Source organism: Balaenoptera acutorostrata, chromosome 13 (genome assembly GCF_949987535.1).
Source record: "Balaenoptera acutorostrata chromosome 13, mBalAcu1.1, whole genome shotgun sequence".
Taxonomy (NCBI): Eukaryota; Metazoa; Chordata; class Mammalia; order Artiodactyla; family Balaenopteridae; genus Balaenoptera; species Balaenoptera acutorostrata.
In genome coordinates, this window is record NC_080076.1 from 82,387,229 (window position 1) to 82,408,574 (window position 21,346).

Consider the following 21,346-nt stretch of genomic DNA (forward strand, 5'->3'; position numbering starts at 1 on the left):
CCAGGGAAATAAGGCTATGTAACAGGAGAGAACCCTTGCCATTTTTTTTTTTTTTTTTTTTTTTTTTTAATGTGAAGACTGCCCAGAGGGGGGAAATGGTGTTTCACAGCTCCTTGGTTCTCAGATGGGCGTGACCCCACCGACCACTGACTACAAGCTGGACGGTGTGCTGGACCCCCGGAGAGCTCGGGGAGACCAGGATTGGCGAGCAGGGCTCCTGACTCCTGTTCCAGCGCCCTTCCCCTCACCCCGCATCCACACCCAAGCCTCCAGCGGAGCCTCACCTCAGAGAAACTAAAACCACTCCCTCTTATCGGAAACTTATGGGCAACACAGTATAACATAGATCTGATAAGTATTTGTGGAATGTATTTTGAGGATCTTGATTCGGTTTTTTAAATTCTTTACCATCAAACTGGATGATCCACATTCCTTTCCTTATAGAATGTTTTCCGTATACACGAATGTTTTGTGGCCATCGTCTGGATTCTGTCATCCTTTTCAAGCCTTGGAATCCAAGGGGGAAGCTCAGCTAGATCTGACCAGTGCCAAATAAAGGATTGCTTTAATAATTGATGTGATTTTTCTCACAGCTTCAGCCCTGAAACTGTGCTGGCTTTTTATTTCACTTGTACTCTCTCCAGGCTTCTTACTGACTTACCTGGACCCATATGAGATGTATTTTTACATACCTATTCTTTTTCCAAATCTGAATTTTGTTGTTGTTGTTTACTTCTTGAATCTATTAATACTCTCTTTCAAAGACCGACTAAGAATTCAGAGGCGTAGTCTGGCACACTCATTGTGGTGGAAAATTAAATACGCTGGGTTCCAAATATTGACTTCTTGTGTGAGCTTACTCATCCTTTCCCTCTCCTATACTTGGTGTGTTTAAGTGAACGTACCCCTTAATATTTGATGATGTAGAAAATAATTTTGATTAAAATTGAATGCCCTTTGTGATTCAAGATGAGCATTGAAAGCATCAGCATTCTCCCTAAAAGAATCAGGCCTTGAGACTTCCCTGGCGGCCCAGTGGTTAAGGCTCCACTCCTCCAATGCAGGGGACGCAGGTTCCATCCCTGGTTGGGGAGATCAGATCCCACGTGCTGCGCAGTGCAGCCAAAACAAGAAACAAAGGCCTTCCGTGTAATTCTCAGATTCTGCCTACTCTTCCTCAGCCTGTAGACAGACAGGTTGTGTTTGCAGCCCTTACTGGAGTAATCGAGAGGCTGTCGTGCCTATTACCTGTTAGACGTGTTGCAAGTCCTGTTTTTGTCACTGTGAAATTGGGGGTGTTTTTCTGGTAGAAGCAAAAATATTGCTGAAACGTGACTGACGTGTGAAATCCACCATTCAAACAGACTTACCAGGGTATATAATTGCCTGTAATCCATTCAGCGTGAAGGGGGAGAAAACATACCAGGTTCTTTTGCTTTGTGTGTACTGTGTGTTCTTATCCCACTGGGACTGCAAATAAATCCTGCATTTTAACTTTTGTTACTGAATTGCTGTCATTTCTCTGATCATAAAAGAGGTGTTTTTAAAAATGGCGTGAAGGTTGATTAACGTAGTGCCTACACAGCAGTGCTATCTATGTAGAAAAATGTGCTGGAGGTAGAATCTTACTCTTTTGGAACTTATGATCTGATTGTAGAGTTGATATGAGAGCTGCATTTAACGCTTTTTACATTTTCGTGTGTATGTTACGCTTCTGAATCCCCAAGAAAATGGCATCACACTTCCAATCTTTCTGTGTGTGTTCTTGCCTAACTGTGTTTATCATTGTCATTTATTTATTAATACTTTTCATGTCTTCCTATTTGTAGATTTTAGACTGATTCTCTAAAGGTGAGAGAACACAGGAGAATCTACAAAACTGGGAAACTATTCAAAAACACAGAATCCTTGTCCCTTTCTGATCCCTTTAGCTGTGGGCACATTTTAAACCACCAGCAGACTTTAGTTTTCTCTCTCCCTAAGGGACATTAATAATGACATTTCCATAAAAGCCCAGGTAATTTCTGCATGTAAATTATTATTGAATTGGGTATTGGATGTTTTTGTCTCTGAGTGTGGCTTTCCTTTTTTTTTTTTTTTTACAGGATGTATCAGGATAAACTGGCTTCTCTCAAGAGACAGTTGCAACAACTGCAAGAAGGTTGGTGTGTGATTTAATCCTTCTTTTCTAAACATACTTCCTAATATCACACACCTTTGAAATCTGTGTATTTCACTTCTCAGTGAAGTGGGAGTGATTTAAAATTTGGTCTGGCTGATTTTAGCAGTCAGTAAAGTGGCAATTTTCAGGCTTTTTTGAAGTCTCAGTTAAGACCTTCTGCAGAGCAAGAACTGGAAACCACCATGCCTAAAGCTGACTGTTTTTAGGAGAGATGCGTTACCAAGGATAAATATAATTGTACTGTTCTTTCTAAACTGAATGCTAACGAGCTGTGGGTCCTTCTCACCGTGTTTTCTCTTTTTACTTTGTAAACTACAAGTGGGTTGTGTCTTGTCGAAGGCTGTTTGCTGCCAGAGGCAGTTCAGCACTGGCTGAAGAGCCCAGGCTCTCCATTCCTGTGGCGGGCTTGAATCCCACCTGCACCGCTTTCTAGAAATTTGACCTTGGGCACTTCACTGTCTCTTGCTTAATTTGTCTTCTAATCTGTGAAATGAAGAAAGTAGAGGCAGGTGAGATTGTGTGTGAGGGGCGACCAGCACTGCTGGGCCCCCGGTGACAGCCCGGCGTCGGTGGCTGCCGTCAGCAGCTCTTCGGCTTGCTTCAGTGGGGCCCCCGGCACCGAAACTACTGCTCCACGAGGTACTTCCATTGCTTGGAGCAGCCCATCTTATACTGGTTTCTCCTTCATGGTGAAACATGTTCCCGTGACTTGCAATCACACACCTTTGTTTTAGTTTTTCCTCCCATGGTAATGGAAGTATTGCTAGAGAAAGAAATATGTCCCACTCTAGCAGGTCTGTAAGGTGTGCCCGGCAGGGTTGAGTGGGGGATTTTGAAAAAGATGCCATTAATATAGCCCACTGGGGACTTCCCTGGTGGCACAGTGGTTAAGAATCCGCCTGCCAATTCAGGGGACACGGGTTCGAGCCCTGGTCCGGGAAGATCCCACATGCCGCGGAGCAACTAAGCCCGTGAGCCACAACTACTGAGCCTGCGCTCTAGAGCCCACGAGCCACAACTACTGAGCCTGTGCTCCACAACAAGAGAAGCCACCGCAATGCGAAACCCACGCACTTCAACGAAGAGTAGCCCCCGCTTGCCGCAACTAGAGAAAGCCCGCGCACAGCAACGAAGACCCAACGCAGCCAAAAATAAATAAATTAATTAATAATAAAAAAAATATATATATAGCTCACTGAAGCATTGTCATCCGAAAACACTTCCCACGCTAATTGGGACCCTCATAATTAGCTGCTCAGGGAAGAGCCATTTGGTCAGACGCTGTACTGAGCTGTCCAGTAATGTCACTAGCCACACGCGGCTATTTAAATTTAGTTAAATAAAATTAACAATTCAGTTCCCGGCTTGCACTAGCCCCGTTTCACGTGCTCATAGCCACATGTGACTCGGGGCTATCATACTGGACAGGGCAAAATAGACCATTTCCACCGTTGCACAGCAAGTTCTACTGGATGGCATTGATCTAGACCTTACTGAGGGAGAGTGAGCTTTTTCCAGGAAAGGGAGGCCCACAGACCGAAACTGTAGCAGCGAGTGATGAGAGTCACTGGTGGATGGGTGCAGCTTTCTTCTACTCCTCACTTGCTAGAGAGTCTGAAAGCCACTGGTTGGGGTTTCTGCTGTGCATCTTGCTTGGGAACCAAGTTACCTCTACTCAAGGGTGCCTTTCCATGGTGTGTGTTTTACTCTAATGTTATTTAAAACATTCACTGTCGGTGCTAGAAAACCAAAATGTAGAGCAGTTTGAGCTTCATAGTAACTATTTTGTAAATCTCAATCAGGTACATTACAGGAATATCAGAAGAGGATGAAAAAACTAGATCAGCAGTACAAAGAGAGGATACGAAATGCAGGTGAGGCTCTCTCTTAACTGGAAATAAATCCTCGTCAAATTTTCCTCCTTTGGCTGATCATCGATTGGGACGTAATGTGGCCAGAAGAGCCATTCTCCAAAACGTGTTTCAGCTATCCCATTGTGGGGCGAGTTTTGGGGAAGAGAGACTCCAAAGCTGCACTTATGTAGGACTGTTCATCTTCTTCCCCAATGAGTGGCCTTAGGCTGCTGTCCTTTCACTTTCTGATCCATTGACTTTGCAGCTTTCTGTGGATGGAACCCTTCTTTGTTTCCTTCAGTGAGTAGATGCCCATGTCCATCAAGGCACAGAAAAGGAGCTGCAGGGTAGGGGGTGCAGGGAAGGTGGGCGATAGGGCTGCTGTGGCGACCAGCACCCCTCTCCCCGCACCACTCGCAGTTCCTGAGGCATCTCCTCAGGCACCTTTAAACTCCTCAGCCTCCTTCCTGGAGCCCCTTTCAGCAGGGAGGGGGTTGCTGTGGAGGCTGAGGTCCCAGGTTGAGGGCTTCCTCCCATCCCTTAGGGTGTAAGCCTTTTAGCACGCGTCTGCTCTTGGAGCCTCAGTTTCCCCATTTGGAGAGAGCACTGCTAATATCTCGTGGAACTGGTTTGAGATGTAAGGAGGGAAAGAAAATTGATGTGAGCCATTTCTCTTAAGCGAGAACTGCAGGGTGATTGTTGATTTGTCTTTCTGAATTCTACTCTCAGTCCTGTCCTCGGTGTCTTTCATAAACATCCCCGCCACCCCTGCCCCCAGGTGAAAATGCAGAGGGGCTCCTGAATCCGTCACACCTTGAGCTTCAAAAAGCACATTCCATGCGGAGCTGATCCGCCTGCTCTTGTTGTGTCTGGCGTCTGGCTGCTTTGAAACAACCGCCACCAGCTCCGAGTGCTACGTGTCGCTTGACGTGCTGGTGCAGAGGTGATGGCTCCGAACGGCACAAACTTCAGATATGTGGCCCATTCACGCGGGCATGGGTCTGCAGCAGTCAGGAGTGAGTGTGTTGGGCTGGGTTCGCCTGGGCTCGTGTGCCTCACGCTTCCCGGTGCCAAGGTGATGAGGATTTCTGGGGGTTAGAAAATAGTGAGTGGCCGGTCCATTTTCCTCAATTAATTTTCTCATTCAACAGTTGATGGATGTCTAGATGCTTCATCTCGAGTTCCTGAAACTCTCAAGATTTTATGTGTGACTGTGCATATGTGCTCTTTTATGGGGGGATGGATCCATAGGGTCTGCAGAGGAGACCGTGGTCCGGTGGGAACAGCACCCCCTGGAGTTGCCGCTCCACCAGCAGTCTTTGTGGACCGTGTGCAGCAGCTCAGATGTCACCCAGAAAAGAAGCCGTGGACCTGTTTGGTTCCACATGCTCAGTGTGCACAGGACCTTAGAGTCTGGAGGTCGGGGAGCTCCTGGGTAAACAGGCGCTGATCTCCTGGCGCGCAGTGGGTGCTCAGTAAGCTGCTGATACTGGGCAGTGGATACTCTGAGGTGTCTGAGAGGGGCTTGGTGAGCGAAGGGGCCTCGGAAAAGGCCTCAAGGAGGAGGCCGCAGTAGTCTGAAATTCTGAGTTGCGGTCGGAGACCAGAGGACATTGCAGGTGGAGGCCTGGGTGTGAGCAGAGCCGCAGGAGGGCTCGGGACCTCTGCCCTCTGAACGCTCGGGGAATGCCCTTCCTCACCACGCAGAGCCCTGTGCGAGGGGCTTTAAAAATATCCATGTGGCCTCTGCTTCTGGAGTAACTGCATTGTTCCTTCCTCCTGCCCTGTAGGGCTGTTGAGGGTGTGTACTGAGTGAAAGAGGGGCTAACTTTATTTATTTCTCCAGGGTGGTTTGGTTCCTGCCGCTCGCTTTCACCCTTGGGCAGAGCTGCCAGAGCGAATTCTGTTCAGGGTCAGATTTCAACTAGACGCGCATGCTTCTCGCATCCTACCCCTTCACATATGTCAACGGTTTACTGACGGAAACATTTTCTCCTTGCAGCCGTGCTTTCAGAAAGCAATTACTGCTTCTAAATGAATCCTAACGTCACTGTCTAGAAAGGTGGCATAGCCTGGTGAATCTAATTGCATGTTTTATCTCTTTCAGAACTCTTCCTCCAGCTGGAAGTAAGTACCACGGGTCTTCTGGGCTTGCAGGCTCATTCTGAGACTGGAATCTTGCTCTCCCAACCGATCCGGTGGCCTTTCCTTCCATTACCACGTAGACAGCTGGGAAGCCCCCCAGAAGCCTCCGTCAGTGTTCTGTTTGACTGAAGGACATTTGGTCTCAGTTCAGAAATTCCATCTATTCGTTTGTTGGTTGGGCAGCTTCTGCTTATCACAGAGGGGCTAGGGGATACTCACACTTGACCGCTTTCTTGTCGACGCTTAACTCACGTTAAAGCCATTTGGGAGTATGTCTGAATTACAGTGGCCTAATAGTTTGTTATACTGGTCCTCAAAGCAGCCTGGTCTCTGAATTGGCTCCGTTTTAAAGCTGAAACCCTGGTTGGGTCGGAAAGATGGATTAAGATCTTTCACTCAGCAGACGTCTGAGTGCTGGTTGTGTGTGAGGTGCGGTGCTACAGGCAGAGATGAGGGCTGGAATCTTGGGTAATGTGCTTGCTTCTGGGAGGCTGGTGTGTGTGTGGGGGGGGGGCGGGGGGGGTCATAGTTTATCAAAGCCGCGTATGAGAAACGGTGTCAGGACTGAAGTGAATGCGACACACGCGGCCACAGCCCAGGGGGTCACAGGGTCCACAGCTGTAGCCCAACAGGAGCCCCCTTGTTCTTAATGCAACAGTGAGATTTGGAAAATGGATGCTTACGCATTTATTTTACTCAGTATAATTTCAGGGTTTGGGTACCTAGGGGTTCAGGCACCTAAGAAGTGATCCTGCCCTCTCATTGGCCTTTATCTTACTGTAAGCGTCAAAAAAAAAAGAGTGACTCAGGCCGTCTTGACTTGGTATCCTGTAACTATTTTAAGTATAGATATTTCATCTGGAATGTACTATTTTCCTTCGAAATTGTGTCTTCAAAAGGGTTTATTTACTGTTTCTGAGAAACTTACATTCTGTTTTCACATACAACCCATAAAATATAAGATGTGGAAGAGAGGAAATAGATCTGAGTCATGAGTGAGGTATGCACATAAAAACCAGAAGTGTGGTTCAGTTTCACGCATTCGTTGGAAAACTTGCTCCCAGACACCCTGTTTCTGAAAGTTGGTGTGTTGACTGCAGCTGTTTCTCTTCTTTATAGTAAACGTATTTCCTTTGTGCTTGTGCACAGAGCCAGGCTTTGTGTTGGAGCCCTGGCTGCCAGGGTCGTGTAGCCCCAGCCTGTGTCTCTCTTTTGCTCAGACTGAACAAGTGGAAAGAAATTACATCAAAGAAAAGAAGGCGGCAGTGAAAGAATTTGAAGACAAGAAGGTTGAGCTGAAAGAGAACCTGATTGCCGAGCTAGAAGAAAAGAAGAAAATGATTGAAAATGAAAAGCTAACGATGGAACTGACTGGAGGTATGAAAGCACCACAGAGCAGGGTCTTGGGAGACCCGAGGAGGACCCTGGGGGAAGGGCAGTGCTCCGGTGCCGACTCCTGTTGGTTCCTCATCAGAGCAGAGTGAGCTGAAAGGAGGGTGGGCTTTCACGTGGTGGGTCAGAGTTCTAGCTCTATCTTGTATTGGCTGTGTGACTTTAGTCAAGCCACTTAACCCCTCTGAGCCAATTTCCCCCTCTATAAAATGGGGCTGATCATATCTTATCTTACAAGACTGTGGTTAGAAATACAAGTGCCTAGTACAGGGCCCTGTACATAACAGGTGTTGGGTAGATTAAAGGGTAGATCTTTAATAGTGACTGCAACTTCAGGCTTATGCTTTATTTAATGTAATTCCTGGGTCGGCTGCCATTCCTATCTTGGTTATATTCACAAATTACCCTGGTCCCTCTGTGGTGGTAGGAATCCCTCTACTTTTGTTTTTTTCATTCTACCTTCATTATGGAAAAGGCATTGTCTTCCTTTGACCCGGGTGTGAGAACAGAGGCTTTGGCTGTGTCATCTGTGCTATTAGATCCCTTCGCCCCAGGTGTTACTGTGAACATTTCAGAAAGAGTTGTTACCGTTTCAGCAGGGGTAGCTAAACTGAACCGTTCTCTTGTAAAGGCAGGAAAGCTACGTTAGACTCGGAGCCAGTCCCTCCCTGGCCTTCTAGGATTCAGTCATCCGCATATGGGAACTCAGCAGGTTGTAGGCAAGTTTAAGGGAGAGGCAATATGGGCTGCCTCTTCTGTTGCCATATGTAGACCAACAACGCTGAGAAGGATACAGGATGGGAATCGGCTTGAACTAGCTATTTTGGAACTTGGCAAAATTTCTTTCCATCAGCAAATATTGCAAGGCACGTCAGTGGTGAGTTTGTCACTTGGGTATGTAAGTGACATGCCTTCGGCACACCCCAAAATTTCACTCTTATAATCATGTTCAGAAGGTCCTGGAGTTCTGGCATGTCTGATTTTTGTCGGGGTCCTTAAGAAATACCTAGTTGTTATGTAAGTCCTTGGGGCTGACTTTGAAACTAAAAGTAACAGTTAAGAGCTGTATTTCCCCTTTGGTATTTCTGGTGCTGTTGGCTAACATGGCCCTCCCATTGACACAAACTTCTAGCTCCAGTCCCCACGATACAGCGATGATCATGTGGTTGTGTCTAAAGTAGGGGTCTGACTCTTGAAAAATCTCTCTTCTGATATACCTTCCTCATTGAAAGACTTGGCAAAAGGAATGAATTCCTTGCAGACCACTGACAGTGGCTCAGAAATGTGTTTTGGTGAGAATGGATGCTGAAATAACGTCTTCAGAACAGCACCGTCTTATTCTTGTTGACACGTTTTTTAAATTAAACTGCAAGCCCATTGGTGCCTTGTCCGGTCCCAGTCGGCGTGCCTGTCTTCTGACCTGCACACCGTCTTCTCCGACGGTGGCTCCGGCTGGCATTGACGCCTCATCGCTCTCCGTTAGAGCCACCAGGTGCTCTGAGCCTTCATTAGGCTGGTGGGAAATACTGTCAGTTTATAGCTGCTCCCGGGGAAGGCTGTCATCACCTCACCTGTGATTTGGCAGCCTCATTATTGACAAGCGATAGACGCTGTTTGACCAGGCAGTTTTACAGCTGGAATCGTAACGGGGACAGTAGGCATCCTCAGTGACTTGAGCGACCAAACCTGCCAGGGTAGAAAAGACAAATAAATGCAGGGAAGTCATTTGTGAGGCAGTAAAATAGATTACAGAAGTGCTTAAAGCTAGCCATGGGCATTAAAGGTACCGAGGTCCTTCCTCAAGCCGTTTGGTACCCTTGGTATGGAAAGCACTGCCAAGGTCATGATGGAGCGTCTAAAGAGAAGGCACCGGAGCTAGAAGCATAATGAGCGCTTCCGCAGATGGTGCTGCTACGGTGTCGACTTAAAGGCCTGGTCTCCTTCCTCTCACCGAGTGACTGATTCACTTCTGTGGATTGATGCCCAGTATCAGTGTTGCCTGGCTCTGCCCAGAAAACATACTTCTTAAAATCTCCTTTTCCAGTTCAACATGAGGATCTCTTGAAAAACACAGTGGAGTACGAGGCCGATGAGAAGCTTAAACCAGATAACGCATTGGAAACGGGCATACCCAGTGACCTGCTCTGTGCAAACAGGATTTCCGCCTTTCCAGCCATCTGTGGGAATTGGTGGGACGTTCTCTTCACCGCCTGAAGCACTGGTGGAGAACCTGGGAGAGCTGGGTTGTGCAGGCAGAAAGGTGTACTGTCGGCAGAGGAACTGGGATGGATTATAGGTCGGTGATTCCCCCACCTTGAATGCGTATGTGAGTCAGCCGGGGGTCTTGATAAAATGCAGATTCTGGTTCACGGCGTCTGGGGTGGAGCCAGTGATCCTGCACTTCTAACCACCTCTCAGGGGCTGGTGATGCTGTTGGTCAGACCACACGTGGAGTAGTGAGGTTATAGGTAGAATTACCTGAGGGTGACTTTTCTCTGCAGTTGAGGCCAGGGTTCTCAGTAACCCCAATAATCAACGAGAGCTTCATGAGCTTGAAAACATGGGGTGCTCTATCATTCTTAGTTCATGTGTCCTCTTACCTTATGCCAGCCACCTTTTCTCCTTTCTGCCAACAGCCCACTAACTGCCACTTCATCTTCTTTTTTAAGTTCTTGCCTCACCAGGGGCATCTTTCAACCCTCAGGCCCCTGTGGAAGTTATTCATGACTTCAGTAAAGCCTGTGAGGTTCCTTTAGAAGATACTGGATTCAGGGGACTTCCCTGGTGGCTCAGTGGTTAAGAATCCATCTGCCAGTGCAGGGGACACGGGTTCGAGCCCTGGTCCAGGAAGATCCCACATGCCGTGGAGCAATGAACCCCACGCGCCACGTGGGAGAGCTACTGAGCCTGTGCTCTAAAGCCCACGAGCCACAACTACTGAAGCCCGCGTGCCTAGAGCCCGTGCTCCGCAACAAGAGAAGCCACCGCGATGAGAAGCCCGCTCACCGCAACGAACAGTAGCCCCCGCTTGCCGCAACTAGAGAAAAGCCCAGGCGGAGCAATGAAGACCCAACGCAGCCAAAAATAAATAAATAAATAAATAGTTAAAAAAAAAAAAAAAAAAGAAGATGTTACTGGATTCATAGCGGGAGGCATGAGTAATGATAATATCAAACAGAAGCTCTGAGTGTTTACATCGAGCCAGGTATAATATAAAAATACTACAGCTGCTGCTGAAGGCTGACAGATGTGGATGAATCACAGCCCAGATGTGAACTTGGTTCTGTGGCGGAGTTTTGTCATTTGGCAAGGACACGATAGAACCCGCTGTGGAGGTTTGGTGTAGAGGTGAGAGGAGCTGGTGCCCCGAGTGGCTGGCACGCAGATTGGGCACTAAGGGCCGGGGAAGCTGTGACCTCATTCAGCTCCTGAGACTCCTGTGACGACTTGGCGGGGCAGGCGTGCAGGAACGGAGCCGTTTGCTCCGAGTGCCCCAGTGAGGTGGTGCGTAAGCCAGCCTCGGGCCCCAAGCATGTTCTCTTAACCACCGCATTATACCGACTCTAAATCCCGTGGACTCCTGTGGTCCAAGTGCTTCACAGAATGAGGTTGATAGGGAGGTCTCTGTCCTCGAGGAGCTTATGTCCTCATAGTTACAAGACTGACACGGTTTCTGTGCTTTCCCCAGTGTGAGGTAGTTTTGAGAGAGGGGGATCCTAAATAAATGAAGGTAAAGATGTGTCAGGCTGGTTTTCACTGATTGTAAAACTTTAAGAGGCACATGTTGTTGTAGTGATCCGGGAGCAGATTCACTGGAACACGTGCCCGTGAGCAGGGAAGTCAAGGCGAGGAGAAGAGGCCCCGCACAAATGTCAGGGGAGGGAGGATGGAAGAGGGGACCTGGATTTGGGGTGGGGTGGGCTTGTCCCCGAGACGCTCTTTCTTGATGATGCTGTTGTGGAGTCCAGGCCATTGAACGGGGCTGAGGATGCAGAGCGGTGGGCCTTGATCAGTTCACTCTTGAAATGCACCCCTGTGTTACGGGCAGCTGTGGCCTAATGGAAATTGGTCCCTTCGTTCCTACCCTGGTTTGGCCACCGCTGACCTAACCTTGATTTTTATCCACCCCCTCCCCCTCACCCCCCCCCCCCCGACTTCAGGCCCCTGTTTGTGGTCACCATGCAGCCTGGATTTGTGATGTTGCCATTAGAGAGGGGTGTCTTGGGGTTTGGTCCGGGCCTTCAGTCCAGCCCCGTGGCTCGCTGCCCCTGGTTTGGGGGTAATTGCCCATCTGCTGCAGTGTCGACTCTACCGAGGCTTTTCTGTCACATTCCTGCTTAAAAGGATGTTCCTTTGAATCCATGCAACTAATTTTTGTTTTTTCAGTAGCTAAACAAGTATGAGTTTGTTTTCATGGTGCAAGTGTGTTAAAGTGAAGTTAAAGTGAAGCTTTTACTGCATCTGTGCCCTGTAAGCGGGTGGGCTATTGGAGTGAATGACTCTGCCTTGAGAAGTGCAAAGCCAAAGGCCAGCCAGTACCCCATAGTTGTGTGTTAATTGCAGGTAATTAGTATTATCAGGACTATGTCTCCATAGGGCTGTGGCTTAGCACTGCCTCATCCTGCGCTCGCATTTCTTAGCCGGCAGGCCCGTCTGGAGAGCAGACCAGTAGGGTTTACACGATTCAAGGCCACATGTACCCAGGGGTGTGGAGGGGAGTTGTGCACCTGGTCTCACCGCTTGCTTGGTGTTTTCTGTCACGGATGCTCCCCTGCCTCTGGTTTAATTGTTGGAGGTTCAGTTAGATTCTGCAAATTTTATCCCTACTTATTCACAGGAAGCAAACCTACAAATAGGCCTCTGGTTTAGGGAGGCTTTCTGGTTGAAGCCAGTTGGAGATGCTTTGTGCTTGGTGCACGGTGTCTGAGAGGAAGCTATTTCCTGCTGGAGTGCCTTCTCCAGGGTGGCCACACTCCAAGGTCTGAGTTTCAGTTCCAGAAGTTTGGTTTTTGTCAGTGCACCTAGATTGAGCCCCTGGGACTCCTCCTGGCCAAACTCCCAGAAGACTGATGTTAATAAACCCAGCTTGACATATATACAATGGAATATTACTCAGCCATAAAAAAGAAATGAAATTGAGTTATTTGTAGTGAGGTGGATGGACCTAGAGTCTGTCATACAGAATGAAGGAAGTCAGAAAAACAAATACCGTATGCTAAGACATATATATGGAATCTTAAAAAAATAAAATAAAAAGTTCTGAAGAACCTAGGGGGCAGGACAGGAATAAAGACACACATAGAGAATGGACTTGAGGACATGGGGAGTGGGAAGGGTAAGCTGGGATGAAGTGAGAGAGTGGCATGGACATATATACACTACCAAATGTAAAATAGCTAGCTAGTGGGAAGCAGCCGCATAGCTCAGGGAGATCAGCTCGGTGCTTTGTGACCACCTAGAGGGGTGGGCTAGGGAGGGTGGGAGGGAGACGCAAGAGGGAGGAGATATGGGGATATATGTATATGTATAGCTGATTCACTTTGTTATAAAGCAGAAACTAACACACCATTGTAAAGCAATTATACTCCAATAAAGATGTTAAAAATAAATAAATAAACAAACAAACAAACCCAGCCTGCCAGCCTGTTTCTTCTGGTGAGAAATAGGATTTCCAGGCCCACTCAGACCCAGGTGGTCAGCACATCCCATCTTTCTATGAAAAAATCGTCTGTAGAAGCTGACCATGCATACCTGGCTGGGATTGGAACAAAGTGAGTTAAGTAGGTAATCTTACTGTGTAGTTCCGGGCTGTGATACTTACATGTTGCTCTTCCCCTCGAATCACATCCTCCACCTGGACCCCTGGCCAGGACTGCTCCCTCCTCACTCACTCTCCTGGCTGGTGATGGGGACGTGCTAATTAATTTTAGCGGCTTCTTCAGAGCACCTTCCTTGTGCTGAAGTAGTCTTTTGGGTAAACTGATTAGCTTATTACCGTGACTAGGCCAATAATGTGGATTGATTTTCACCGTCTCATACGGAGAATTCGATTATGTTTTCTGCTTTGTGAGTGATGGAGTTATTTTTTTCTGAGTTTTTTGGCCATGGTCAGACCGGCTTATTCCCAGATCCTTTCAGCTCTACCTTTGCTTGCTTCCATCATGCATCTCCCACCCCTGGAGGGTAGGGCACACTTGGCTGTTGTCTTTGGTGCCTTTTCTCTGGTGCTCTTTGGTCTTCCAAATTAGGTCTGAATGTTGCAAAGCCTCACTGTTGACATCACTTTCCTTCAAGTATATAACTTCTGTTTCAGCTATTTGTGCCTTGACTTTTCAAAAAGATCTTTGTGTGATTTTTTTCCTGGCCAAGAACATGATAATAAAAACTAGCATTGATTGAACTCTCATTATGCCAGGCACTATGTTGAGGGCTTCACATGTATCATGTCATGTAATCTTCACAGCACCCTGCGAGGGAAGTGTTACTGATATTTCCAGTTTATGGATGAGGAAACTTGAGACGTAAGGGTATTTACGCAGCCTGCCTTACGTCACACAGCTGCCGCAGGGATAACCACCCAACCGGCCAGTAAGAAACTGGAGAAGGGTGGCATCTCAGCATAGGGTAAGAGGTGTCTTTTTGGGAGAAGGCCCCCCCCCTTTCCCAGGGGTGGGTGCGTGTTTGTCCTCCTTCCTTCCGTCCCAACTTCTGAATACACCTTTATGAATGTTCATTAGGTCACTGGTTCTGATCACTTTACCTCCATTCCTAGGGGAGAAAAGTCAGTATTGCCCATTTCTCTTAAGAGCAACACGCAGAAATGTCTTTTGACTTTGTTCGCACAAACCAAGGCCTCTCGGGTCTCAGGAGTTGCTGTGGTGGACGGGCTACGTTGAATTCCCTAAGGCTGTCCTGTCTGCTCTGCACATAGGATGTGTAGTCATGAATTAACTGCATCTCATCATCAGACTTGACCTCATCTAGTTCTGCAGGAAACCCCGTGCAGCCAGCCCTTCCCGTGCGCCAGAACTATTGCTCAGCGATGGGGTGGAATCCATGCGTCTGCTGGGGGAATGTCCCAGACGCTGGCGGTTAGTGGTAGGGGTTTGTACAGATGCTCTGGTTACTGGGAAGGTGGCGTGACTCTGTGGAAGCCATCACAGCAGGGGGAGTGTTGAGCTGGCTCTCAAAGGATGTTGTGTAGGAGTTTCTGGGCAGAAAAGAGGAGGGTAGGCAGAGGACAGCACACAGAGGCTTGAAGGCATAAAAAGCAAGGCGCCTTTGGGTAACAGAATAGCTGAAAGCTTGCTCCCAGGCTCTGTGTGAAGGAAGGAGAAGGGAGGGAGACTGGAAGGGAGACACGGCCTTTATTCTGTAGCCAATGGCGAGCCATTGAAACGTTTCCTAGGAAGAGTGATGTGCTAAATGATCCGGTTTGTGTCTTAGGAAGATCCCTTTGAGGGAGACAAGGGTATGATGAGGAGATGGAGTTGAGGGCGGTTCAAAGGCAGAACTGCCATTATCTGGTGGATCTGACGTGTGGGTGAAGGAAGACAAGTCGCAGATGGCAGTTGGCTCCGGCCGGGAAGGGTGGGTCGTTGGGGAGATGGCCTTGGGGCCTGAGACATGGGGGAGAAGTGGGTTCATGTGGAACCTGGAGAAGAATGTGTGACGTCGTGGGGTGTGGGATGCCATGCAGCAGGGTGGGTGGGGCTGGGGCTGGTGACGGGAGATTCACCGGGATCCAGGCTGAGAACTGACTGGACCCCGCAGAGCCCCAGTGTCTAAGGAGCAGGCCAGCAAGAAGAACGCCAAGGAGGCAGAGCAGGAGAGAAGGAGAGATCTGTGTGGCCACGGCGGGGGGAGAGAGTGTGCAGTGAGGGGGTGAGTCAAGGAGGAGAAAAGGAGGCCTTTCTCAGGAGCCCTCCGGGTATCAGTCTGGATAGTCAAGTAGTCACAAAAGGTTATAAAGTAAAATGAAAAGAGCCCAGGTTTGTAAATCTCAAGTAAAAATGTTGGGCCTGAGGCCAGAGGCCTCTCAAAGGGCCTTTTATGCCGGTGGGCTCTGGTTTACCCACCCTCTGCGGGAACAGCGGGAATTAGTCAGCTGAGCTGACCCAAAGGTTCCTTCCTGTCCCAAGAGGCTACTGCTCTATGGCCTCTTGATTTGAGGGAGGGAGAGGAAAATTTCTAGTTTCCAGGGAGCCGGAGAGATGCCAGCCGTGGCTGCAGTGGGAGGCTGCAGGACGGGGCTGTGTCTCTGAGAGGGTTGTGCTCTTAGGTCAGCAGGTCTGAGTCTCCTGAGCACAGACCCCTCGAAAGTGTGATACGGTGTCTGACTCGGGCCACGTGTGGACCAGACGTCCCCGATAAAACATTTCTGATTGGGTGGCTCTGGGGCTGATACTCTTACGCTGCGAATTCTTGCTGACTTCAGGTTGGAGTTGGATAGATTTACCCATTCCATTCTTGCCACAGATTCTATGGAAGTGAAACCCATCATGACCAGAAAGTTGCGGAGGCGACCAAATGATCCTGTCCCCATCCCAGACAAGAGGCGAAAACCTGCTCCTGATATCCATTGCATCAAGCCTTAATCACTTTTTTTCCTTTAGACTGTTGAATCCTTTACTTTTCCATTTGATAGAATACACGTGGCCGTTGTCCTTCAGAAATTGTCATGTTTGGTTGGAAAGCACATGTATTTATCCAGGAGATAGGGGATGGCCATTTTATGATTGGAGTCCTCAATTGTTACTGCTTTGAGTGGGAGGAATTTATAGACAGCAGTTATTTGGAAAGGGACTCTGTGCTGGTTTTAACACTCACTGGGAGATTCAACGTGCCTTAGATTTTCCCACCTGTGAAGTGAGGACGGTAATACTTGCCTTTCGTACTTCAGTCAGCTATATCCCCCAAACAGTGGATTGCAAACTGTTGTTTAATTAAAGCAAAAGATTTCAGTCGGACATCAAGAAGCCCCTTTAATCATAACAGTGGGAATGGGAAGGGGACACATGAGGGAGTGTTGTTTCCAGCCTCTCGAGGAGATAATAAATAGCCATTTGTACAAAATGGTTTTGTTATTTGTCTGCCACGAGGAAGGGGCATAAACTTCACGTTCCCTTCATCTTACCAACTGAGAATTGAAGCTGTTAGGCAAGATTAATCCTGTTCCTGTGTGGAAGTCTCAGATCTTTGGAACAAAAGCACTTCACAAATTGAGGATGAAGTTCTTTACTGTGGCCTGGGCTCTCGCTGTTGTTGTGGTTAGCTATGGAGTCTCATTTCACCTTCTTACCACAGAAGTTTGTAAGATGCGGGGGATGTGAATTCGTTTAGATACCTGGCTCCATGACGTTTAGTAGGAGGATCACGAAATTCCAAGAGGCAAACTGCGGAAGCGTGGTGGAACCAACGCTCACGTGTGCATTCTCACACGCTGGCACCATTTTGTTTATTTGCTTGGAAACCATCCTTTTCAGACACATTCCTTTAACTCTGAACACCCCAGCTAAACTATTTGTTAACAGATGAACAGATCATGGAGGATCTGAGAACATTAAATAAGGTACAGTTTGATTTTTTTGATTCATTTGAAAGCTTAGGCTTGATGTGGGTTTTCTTTTTTAAAGACTTTTTTTTTAAAGGAATTCCTTTATTTTTATTATTTATTTATTTATTTATTTATTTGTGGCTGTGTTGGGTCTTCGTTTCTGTGCGAGGGCTTTCTCTAGTTGCGGCAAGCGAGGGCCACTCTTCATCGCGGTGCGCGGGCCTCTCACTATTGCGGCCTCTCTTGTTGCGGAGCACAAGCTCCAGATGCGCAGGCTCAGTACTTGTGGCTCACGGGCCCAGTTGCTCCTTGGCATGTGGGATCTTCCCAGACCAGGGCTCGAACCCGTGTCCCCTGCATTAGCAGGCAGACTCTCAACCACTGCGCCACCAGGGAAGCCCTTGATGTGGGTTTTCTGCTTTATTTTGTTCACATTGTTACTTGTTAAATCACTTTGACACCTTTGACACCTTAAGTTGTGTCTGAAATGATTTTCTCTAAGATTTTTTTGTTGTTCTTCTTACAGCTGAAGTCGCCCAAGAGACCAGGTAAGTGCACGATGTTACTGGCATTCGTGCAATCTTTTTATCATATTGTTGGAAAAGCATGTGAATACCTGACAGGGAGTTGTTGCAGTTTTCAAAAACAAAACGTTCATCATTTGCCTAAGAGCAGTCATCATGAAAACTGGAGTGGACCTCGTGTGTACCCTCCCCTGATTTATTTTTTTTTAATTCCGCTATGTTAAAGTTACTTTGTCTTTTCCTTAGGATTTATTTTAAGAGAGACATTTCCTTCTGTGTAGGCATCAGGCATAAGATTGAAGTACACATGCATTTCTGAAAATGAAACCAGAAGGATTTTGCAGCGTGAGTTGCTTTGTGGAGTTCAGTACTAGGCATGCTTATCCAGTGGCTTTTCGCAGCCTGCTTCCGGTAACGGCCTCTCGGGCTTCTCCCAGTCCCAGCTTACAGAAGAGACCGGCCCAGTGTTCAGGGTGCTTCCATTCAGAGCAGCGCTTAAGGGTCATTGCTAGGCTGCAAAATAGAATTCTGAACTGACAAGGGTTTTTTTTTTTTTTTTTTTTTGGTTTTAAGCACTGTGATTACTTACACATCCCTCTACCAGCCAAGTCTTGTGAAAGAAAACAAGATTCTTTTCACTCTAGATAATTCCCTCCTGAGAGCTGCCATGGTCCACAGAGACGTCCTGAGTTTCTGAAGGCCTGGTGGGGAGGGGGTTTTGTGAGTGTGTGAATTTAGATGATTTGAACCCACTGCGGTTATCAGCAATGTGTTAGCTTGACTCCATACATGCCCGGTAACCTGCTCTGCCTTGTAATAAATATTTCTAGAAGTGATTTCATCTTTATAAATTTAAAGAGATTTTTCTAGTTCTTGCCATTGGAGCTTCTGATGATCAGTGTTGTTATAGACCTGCTCTGAGTCACCTTGGGCAAACCCCTTAGCCTGCCCGAGCCTCAGGTTTCAGTTTCCCTTCTGTGTGGTGAGGTTACTCTTTGCCTTGCCTTCCTCACAGAGTTGCTTTAAGGATTAAGTTAGATGTGATGTACAAGAATTTTGTTGAATTCCCATTTATTAAAACTGTAAGGACTTGATCATGATCGTTTCCCCCTTTTTAATAGCATTTCAGTGAAAGCATGTTAGCTGGTGGACTCGCGTGCTCATGCCCCGCTTCGTCACTGAAATATCTCTTTGGTTCCTCCAGCATCCCCGTCCTCTCCCGAACACTTGCCCGCCACACCTGCAGAGTCTCCAGCCCAGAGGTTTGAAGCGCGGATAGAAGATGGCAAACTGTACTATGATAAAAGATGGTATGTTCTTGGTAAACACAGATTACTCGTTAGAATCTCAAAAGAACCATTTGGAAAGAGGGCTGGGGCTGTCTATAGTTGTTATTTCAGAGCATGGCTGCTGCTTAACTAAAGGTGGAGGAGCATTTAGAAGTTGTCAGGAGTCTTGGATCGATACGGCTTTTTAGCTCTCTGAAGGCAGTGTTTCCCCAAAACGTGTTCTTCTGGTAGTGGCCCCCCTTCTCGCTCCATGCTGCTGTCACCGTACTAGAACTTGTGGTGCCCCTGTAGACTGGGATGAGGGCTTATGTCCCCCTCTGCCGCCTCTTAACTGCACCCCAGTGTGCTAAAATTAATAGGAGTTCTGTGGAAGAAAGGATTTTGTGGTCAGATGAGTTTGGGGGAATGGCCGTGTTAGCTAAGACCAACGGGTTTCATCATTGTAGCACTCTGGGTCCTCTGATATGCTAATGTACACTGAATTTCTGAGATGTTATTAGGTGTTGTTTATTTGACTGAGGTACCCTGTTGCATGCAACGTCCTGCAGCACGAGTGTTCCAGGAAAAATAATCGGGGGAGGTGTATCCTAAAACGTTACTAGTTTAGATTGAAGGCGGTTTGAAACCTTCAGACCACCAGAGTTTTCATTGGGAAGAAAATGGCAAAACAATGTGTAAAACAAATACCTCATGCATTTACTCTTTCAACAAATATTTACTGTTTGCTCTGTGACTAGGCGTTCTCCTAGGTGTTTAGTCACCTGGACCCTGCCACCTTTTCTTTTTATTTTTTTTATTTTTTATTTTTTTTATTTTTTTAAACATCTTTATTGAAGTATAATTGCTTCACAATGGTGTGTTAGTTTCTGCTTTATAACAAAGTGAATCAGCTACACATATACACACGTTCCCATATCTCCTCCCTCCTGCATCTCTCTCCCTCCCACCCTCCCCATCCCACCCCCCCAGGTGGTCACAAAGCACTGAGCTGATCTCCCTGTGCTATGCGGCTGCTTCCCACTAGCTATCTATTTTACATTTGGTAGTGTATATATGACCATGACACTCTCTCACCCTGTCACATCTCACCCCTCCCCCTCCCCATATCCTCAAGTCCATTCTTTACTAGGTCTGTGTCTTTATTCCCATCTTGCCACTAGGTTCTTCATGACCATTTTTTTTTTCCCCTTAGATTCCATATATATGTGTTAGCATACTGTATTTGTTTTTCTCTTTCTGACTTACTTCACTCTGTATGACAGACTCTAACTCCATCCACCTCATTACAAATACCTCCATTTCATTTCTTTTTATGGCTGAGTAATATTCCATTGTATATATGTGCCACATCTTCTTTATCCATTCATCCGATGATGGACACTTAGGTTGCTTCCATGTCCTGGCTATTGTAAATAGTGCTGCAATGAACATTGTGGTACATGACTCTTTTTGAATTATGGTTTTCTCAGGGTATATGCCCAGTAGTGGGATTGCTGGGTCATATGGTAGTTCTACTTTTAGTTTTTTAAGGAACCTCCATACTGTGCTCCATAGTGGCTGTATCAATTTACATTCCCACCAACAGTGCAAGAGGGTTCCCTTTTTTCCACACCCTCTCCAGCATTTATTGTTTGTAGATTTTTTGATGATGGCCATTCTAACTGGTGTGAGGTGATACCTCACTGTAGTTTTGATTTGCATTTCTCTAATGGTTAGTGATGTTGAGCATCTTTTCATGTGTTTGTTGGCAATCTGTATATCTTCTTTGGAGAAATGTCTATTTAGGTCTTCCGCCCATTTTTGGATTGGGTTGTTTGTTTTTTTGATATTGAGCTGCATGAACTGCTTGTAAATTTTGGCGATTAATCCTTTGTCAGTTGCTTTGTTTGTAAATATTTTCTCCCATTCTGAGGGTTGTCTTTTCGTCTTGTTTATGGTTTCCTTTGCTGTGCAAAAGCTTTTGAGTTTCATTAGGTCCCATTTGTTTATTTTTGTTTTTATTTCCATTTCTCTAGGAGGTGGATTAAAAACGATTTTGCTGTGATTTATGTCGTAGAGTGTTCTGCCTATGTTTTCCTCTAAGAGTTTGATAGTGTCTGGCCTTACATTTAGGTCTTTAATCCATTTTGAGTTTATTTTTGTGTATGGTGTTAGGAAGTGTTCTGATTTCATTCTTTTACATGTAGCTGTCCAGTTTTCCCAGCACCACTTACTGAAGAGGCTGTCTTTTCTCCATTGTATATTCTTGCCTCCTTTATCAAAGATAAGGTGACCATATGTGCGTGGGTTTATCTCTGGGCTTTCTATCCTGTTCCATTGATCTATATTTGTGTTTGTGCCAGTACCATACTGTCTTGATGACTGTAGCTTTGTAGTATAGTCTGAAGTCAGGGAGCCTGATTCCT

General features: G+C 46.8%; 1 protein-coding gene across 2 annotated transcripts in view; it reads left to right on the forward strand.

Moving 5' to 3' along the window:
• Positions 1–21,346, forward strand: part of SUDS3 (SDS3 homolog, SIN3A corepressor complex component) — a 38,259-nt gene that overhangs the window by 2,853 nt on the left and 14,060 nt on the right. Inside the window, exons 3-10 of one of the 2 annotated variants that reach the window (XM_057526937.1) lie at positions 2,106–2,161; positions 3,985–4,056; positions 6,143–6,162; positions 7,401–7,557; positions 16,051–16,146; positions 17,082–17,143; positions 17,655–17,676; positions 18,857–18,962. In XM_057526937.1, coding sequence (XP_057382920.1) covers positions 2,106–2,161; positions 3,985–4,056; positions 6,143–6,162; positions 7,401–7,557; positions 16,051–16,146; positions 17,082–17,143; positions 17,655–17,676; positions 18,857–18,962 — 591 coding nt within the window. The remainder of the gene's footprint in view (positions 1–2,105; positions 2,162–3,984; positions 4,057–6,142; positions 6,163–7,400; positions 7,558–16,050; positions 16,147–17,081; positions 17,144–17,654; positions 17,677–18,856; positions 18,963–21,346) is intronic. The other variant, XM_057526938.1, reaches the window with a different exon arrangement.